The sequence below is a fragment of the Pollicipes pollicipes genome, unplaced genomic scaffold (assembly GCF_011947565.3).
Source record: "Pollicipes pollicipes isolate AB1234 unplaced genomic scaffold, Ppol_2.1 Scaffold_6473;HRSCAF=7676_pilon_pilon_pilon, whole genome shotgun sequence".
NCBI lineage: Eukaryota > Metazoa > Arthropoda > Thecostraca > Pollicipedomorpha > Pollicipedidae > Pollicipes > Pollicipes pollicipes.
In genome coordinates this window covers 243,770-250,232 of record NW_023596881.1, presented here as the reverse complement: position 1 = coordinate 250,232, position 6,463 = coordinate 243,770, and the positions used below count along the sequence as shown (strand labels likewise).

The following is a 6,463-nucleotide window of genomic DNA, read 5'->3' as shown; positions in this document are numbered from 1 at the left end:
CTCAGATTTTGCATTTGAATAATCGTTAAGAATTGCGCCAGGCGGCATGTTGCTTAAAACAAAATGTTGATCGGGGTCATTTGAAGTCAGCGGACTATTCTGACTTTTAAAAAGTCCAAATAAGATGCATGATTCGGCTTATCAATAAATTCAGAATGAGCGCAAAAGTTCACCGTATACAGCAAGCTGTACAATAAAAACAGGCTGGTTTTGACCTTGATTTGACCTTCATACCTAATCCCAGATAAATGGAATTTGTTTATCCAACTGCTGTGTTACCTAAGAAACTATCTCAGAGATGCATGCCTTCCTCCAACATTCCGTTGCTGGATCAGGTTGAGCGATTCCCTAGAAACTATCTTCACTGAAGCCGTAGATCAGCGACCTCAGAAGGTAAATCTCAGTTTTTGGCACCAAACATCCGCGATTCAATTGTCTCCAGTTATGCCAAATTTGGCGCGGCTGCTCCGCGTGGTTAGCAAATTGTTCCGGAGCCATCTTCGGAGGGAAGGCTCAAACTGCACCCAGCCCAGCGCGTGTTAATGCATGAACAGTGTTTTGTGCCGTTTTTGGAGGAGGGGGGGGGGGGAGGCTTATTAGTTTGTAGTATATGATCTTCAGTCTAGCAGACCACAGAGTTGTTGGCGTGAAGATTGGCAACTGAGTTGCGTTGCTGGATGTAGCGGAAAATGACCTTTGAAGGTTTCTTCTCTTCCCAAAACATAAAGCTGAACTTTATATTTTCAACGTCAACGGGGGAGACGTAATAGATACAGGTTATACAAAGCTGTCTGAACCCCAACAAGCTAGCCAAGCAAGCAAGCAAACCTATTTCAAGACAATCAGGCCGACAAATGAAACCGTTCCATGCTACAGCGAAACGAAAGGCACACTAAAACCAAGACAGGACCCCATAGCTATGGCCTACGTTCATTCTTGACGAAATACACGTCAGGCAAGTGCAGTTGTAGAGACGCCCGTCAGCTCAGGCCGTCGGGCGGGCGGACCGCCGCACTCTAGCTACAGTAGGTGGCATCCGCCGTGCTGCTCTGGATCCAGGACAGCACCGCGGTCACCCTGGCGTAGACGTCGGGCGTGTTCGCCACGGCGCACGGCCGGCCGAACGAGACGACGCCGATCAGGGCGTACTTGCTGTTCTCCAGCGTGACGAGCGGACCGCCGCTGTCGCCCATGCAGACCGATTTACCGCCGGCAGGCAGGCCGCCGGCGCAGATCATGGTGCCGGTGACGAAGCTCCACGAGGTCCTGCACTCAGCCTCAGAGCGGACGGGCACCTCGACCTCCTGCAGCTCCGTGGCCTGCGGCCGCGAGGCGCCGAGCTGGCCGAAGCCGGTGGCGATGGCCGTGGCGCCGGCGTACGTCTGGCCGGCGGTCGGCAGGCACACCGTCGCCCGCCGGCTGTTGAACGTCACCGGACTGGACAGCTTCAGCAGGGAGATGTCGTACCCCTGGCTGTACGTCACGTAGGACGGGTGATCGATGATCTGGCTGACAGTGTGGCGCGACTCACCGTCGGCGACGCTGATACGATGGTCGCCCAGCAGCACCTGGATCCCCGACGCCGACTTGCCACTGGTGCAGTGGGCCGCCGTCACCACGTACCGGTCGTTGATGAGACTGCCGCCGCACCAGGTGCGGGTCCCGCCGGGGCTGACCAGGCCCGCCTGCCACGGGTACTCGTTGACCTCGGCCTCGACGCCGCCGACCACCCGGGAGGCGCGGTTGGCCATGCCGCAGCTGCAGCTGCCCGAAGGAGCCTGAGTCGTGACCCCCGACCCGGACGCGGCTGTAATGGTGCAGGAATAACCACTCCTGACCACCGAGTAGTCGGCATGGAAGTCAATGGTCAGGGCCGGGCTGTTGGAGACAGAGGGGCCTTGGGTACCGCAAAACTTGTTTCCGTTCACACGCAGCCAGTCCCACACACAGGAGCTGTGAGACTCGATGTTGAACGCAGAACAAGTGATGGAAAGACTTCCAACGCCCGAGCCCGGCGTCAGGTTGTAGCCGCAGTCGTAGTTGTTTCCGTAGTTGGAAGGATGGTTCGGTGACGTGATGGTGTATGTTCCCGCAGCCAGAGTGTGGGCACCACAAGACAGAGAAGTGCGTGCAAAGCCTAGCCCATGGTCAAAAGGTACGGGCTCCAGAGACTTGGCGTCCTGGGCGGAGGGCGGTGGTCTCCGCAGCAGAGACGGCGGCGGCTTGGCCGCGGCCACGCCCAGAAGAACGATCGCCAAGAATGCTGTCATTGCGGCTCCTGGTACACTGAGATTAGCTGGAGCCGCACGCGTATAAATACCGGACAGAAATCTGCTTATCACTGTCGGCCGTTGTCTTGCTGAGGTTGTCGGGTCTTTCTTTTGTTGTATGTCAACAAAAGAAAGAAGCCACACAGCGGCACCACAGCCTTCCACGTAGCAGCTGGGCTGTTGTCGGCGGGGTTCAACGCAGGTGTTCCATTGACCACACAGAAGGAGATCTGCATGTCGGCAATGGCACCGGTGCACACGCGTACGGCACGCAAAAAACAGCATGAGAAGGCATTGGTACTGCATAGTTACGCAGAAATGCACCGTCACATTTCTGTGGGGAGGGAAGCGTAGGCGAATACTGCCACCAAATTACGTTTTCTGGTTGCCCGCAAAGCGCTGCTGCGTTCGCCGTACAAACGAATTGCAAAAAAGTGACGGGCTGCTTTCGTGAGCTCACAAAAAAAGTTTAGAAATGAGGGGCTCATGTTTACCATTATTGGCAGTGGTCCAACCAATTATCAGGTGGCGCGTCGAGAGGAGTCATCTGATATACTCGCAGGGCGTCTGAGCCCCCCCCCCCCCCCCCCGCAGTGCTGGTTTGTGTCCCTCCAATGCTCCCCTGAGCCCCCTCAATGCATATGAGCAGAGGGAATGCTGTGCCAAATAAATGCAGAACAATTGTGTTAACATTGGCGTACCAGGTAATGGGTACTCAACAACATTAATATTAGCATCATTAATATTTGGTGTTAAATAGCATCCTGTGGGTACCAAATGTTTTTAACTATGCTAACTCCCTGATATGTTAAACCAGCGAGCAAATGTTTGACAAGTTTTTCAAAAGATAGCGCCTGGATTAGAATAAAGGGCAACTAACTGCCATGTGCGGTAGCTTTTAAAAGTCAACAACGACTCTGATGAAAGTTAACACAAGTTTTCACCCAACAGCGGCAAGTGCATTTATCGCATTATCTTGGCTGTGGCGGTTATACAACATGATCAGCGACAGCGGTGGTCATCAGCGATCCCTTACCGCGGTTTACCGATACATTTTTGTGAATTACACCCCGTTCTGATCTTTTCACAAAAAGGGGGCTCCCCTTAACTTGAAATGGGAAGTCATTCCTCCGCAGGAAATACATTTTGATGATATGAATTTTTTGTTGTTGAAAAATTGCATCGAGGAAGCAAATTTAAGTACCCCAAATCCGAGGAGACGTCAGGTTTTGAGGGCAGGTAAGGGTCAACCCTTTTGGCTGGTCCCCAACTGACAACCAGGGATGGACCTCTCCCAGGTTCGCTCTTGGTCGCGGTAAGTGCCTACGTGCAGAAACAGTGTGCGACGGCTCACTCTCCTCTCCCAAAACAGCAACGTACCGTGTTGTGCTTCAGGTGCCGCTCTCAGGTCGGCTGGTTCATGCTGCCTTGTGTAACAGAGTAATTACTAATCAGCACCACTATATGTAATTATTTATCAGCACCACTCGCGGTGGACCCGCGACTTACGTGTGTTTCGACTATTCACGATGGGTTCGTGGCTATTCAAGTACGTCGTCACAGCATTAAAACATGGTGTCACTTGCTGCACGAGCAAACACACACACACACGCACCCCCCCCCCCCCCCCCCCACACACACACAACTCACAAACATGCACATCAAGAAACACAAACGCACGCAAACACGCAACTCACAAACATGCACACAAATACAAACGATTGCGCATGCATACACGGCTCGGACCATTCCGTGGTCAGGGTGGATGTCAAAGTGGTAAGTGGTGCTTCAGTGCACGGCCAAACCTTGCACCAGGGAGTCCTGCCAGGTGACGGGGAAGGGAGTTATACTGGATGACAGCTCGGCAACACAAGCGTCTCCCTCCCGCCTTTTTATAAATTTGGTCCGAATCCTTTGAATGGATGGATTTCTGTGATCAGCACTCACGCTAAGCAGTGCTTGTTGTATGAGCCCTGACCCCCACCATCCGATCGCGCAGTTCCAGGCAACGGCAGAATTTAGAGGCGAAAGCTTGACTTGCCGCAATGCTCGGCACGGCCCGCCCTGCCCTCTGACGTCAACTGACCTTTAGCGCGACCGCTGCCACCGGCCGCACCTGCCAAGGGCAAATAGCGAGCGCCCTAAAGCGACTCGAACCCACCCCGCCACGGATGGGTGGGTCGGAATGCAGGCACTCTAACCAACTGAGCCACCGGGACGGACAAGTCTCGGTGCGTGACGTAAGGACAAAAAATGTCCATCGTCTGCCCTGTTTGAGAAACCTCCCATAACTCACGGGTCAGCGCTTCTGGCTTACTAGAGCGTAGCACCCTGTGTAAAAGCGTTAACGTACGATATTTGACGAGGCCGTCCGTAGAAGGTCAGGCGAGTTTCTCCAGCAGATCAGAAACGCGATCGAGTTTTACACCCCAAGATTACTTTTGCTGTAAGGTTCATGGCTTTTTGGATGCTAGATGTCGTTTAAGTGTCATTCCCATAAGCCGAACCGGAGCTTTGGATCTGCGAGAGGACCACTGTGCTCAACAGTGTGGATACGACGATAAGAGGCAAGTAGTTCCTCAGATCTGGTAGACCAGAGATAGGACCAAAGCAGCGACGAATGACGAAAAAGACGTGGGAATTCCGGCTGAAAGACGGATCAAATACTAGTCCTCAATTTTTCACCTTCGAATAGGGGGATAATTCATGCCCACGAAAGTTTACAAAAAAGATCGGGGCCTGCACGGATCTTGGGATTTCCAAACAACATTAACTGGGTCTTCTCAGTACTTACTTCAGACCGCTTGCGTGAAACCAAACATCGGAAGAGGCCAGGACATGTTTCATCTCCCTGACAACAGTTTGAAAATGACGTTTTTTGGCGCTCACTAGGATTTGGCTGTCGTCCGCATACTGCGCAACGAATGCACCCTCTGCGAAGGGAATAAAGTCGTTCGCGAAGATGCAGCAGAGTAGGGGTCTATTGTCGATCCCTGCACATTTTCCTGCTCTTGGGCAGTTTAGTAGAGAGTTTGCTGTTCCAGAAACTGTCAGATATTCGCAAACTCTAAGTGCAGTTTTTGAGTACGTCATATGCATCATGCGCCTCACAGAGCGCCGATCACGCGCCAATCACACAGGGCGCCATTTTGGCTCCATGTGCGCCAGGATGGCAACACGTCATACCGAGGTCAGGGTTCACTTATAAAAAGCCCCTGTGCGGCCAATACATTAGGTAAGCCCAAGCCTCCGACCGGAACGAGCGATCTGAGGCCGAGTGCCGCCCAGGCTGCAACTGGTGTTATTGCGCTGTTCTCAATACAACACTGCCGCACTTGAGCACCGTTTTTGTTTAGAACTGGGAACTGGAAAAGTTTTATTCCACCAGGGAATCACTGTGGAAACTTCTTTATATGTCAGGAGATACATGTGCAGTATTCACCTTTGTAAGCAATTGAGGTGCCCAGTCGTGACTAGTGTACCTATGAGTGGCAAGCAAATATGCAGCAAGCAGGAACATAAGAATCCAGGGTGTCGTGGGGGCATACAAGAATCTATGCACCTCAAGAGGCTCCTGAGTGGTCCATGGGGCCTCTGAGCGGCCAGCGGGGCATCTCAACACCCCGGGGGCTCTTTGAGAGACCAGAATGACTCTCCACTGGTAAGAGCGGTTTCGAATTGTCAAAATGCCCGCCACAAGCTGAAAAGACTCCTGAATAAACTTAAAGAGTTCTAACAATATAACTAATGTTCGCTTGACAACGTCGCATAAAGAGCATTTCCCGTTGTATTGGTATCCGACTAATGCCAGCACAGGAACTCAAACTTCAGTAAGTGGTGGGGAAGCAATAAGCTGACAATACAAATGCTCACTCTGCCTGGGTGACAGCGCAAACAATCCTCCAAAATTATTGGGCGATGGCACTGAAAGCTATTGGCTCACCGTTCACTGTACATCGGCAGCCATGCTCATCAAGAATACCGCTGGCGTCTGCGCCAGATAGCAGAAATGTGTAGCTCCTCCGTCAGATGACAGGCAATGTGAAGTTCCACCGACGAGGGCGGTGAAACTTGCAGCATGATTATTCCCATCGTTTCCGACCGGCGCTGGTCGGCCCGCCGTACGTAATGTGCGGGGGCCGCCTCGCAGGCGCAAAGTGGTTTTCTGATGTTATCATGTCGTAACTGCACGA

General features: G+C 52.5%; 1 protein-coding gene across 1 annotated transcript; it reads right to left on the bottom strand.

The window, feature by feature from the left end:
* Positions 1 to 846: 846 nt before the first annotated feature.
* LOC119106940 (trypsin-like) lies at positions 847 to 2,270 on the bottom strand. Its single transcript, XM_037230285.1, has 2 exons — positions 2,164 to 2,270; positions 847 to 1,764 (listed from the first exon to the last, which is right to left on the bottom strand). The coding sequence occupies exons 1-2, from the start codon at positions 2,268 to 2,270 to the stop codon at positions 1,017 to 1,019; spliced, it is 855 nt and encodes a 284-aa protein (XP_037086180.1). The 3' UTR covers positions 847 to 1,016.
* Positions 2,271 to 6,463: the final 4,193 nt, after the last annotated feature.

Coding starts and splice junctions, on each gene's coding strand:
- LOC119106940 (XM_037230285.1), bottom strand. CDS start 2,270: ATGACAGCATTCTTGGCGATCGTTCTTCTGGGCGTGGCCGCGGCCAAG. Junction 1,765..2,163: donor CAGGACGCCAAGTCTCTGGA/GCCCGTACCTTT, acceptor TCCTTCGGGCAG/CTGCAGCTGCGGCATGGCCA.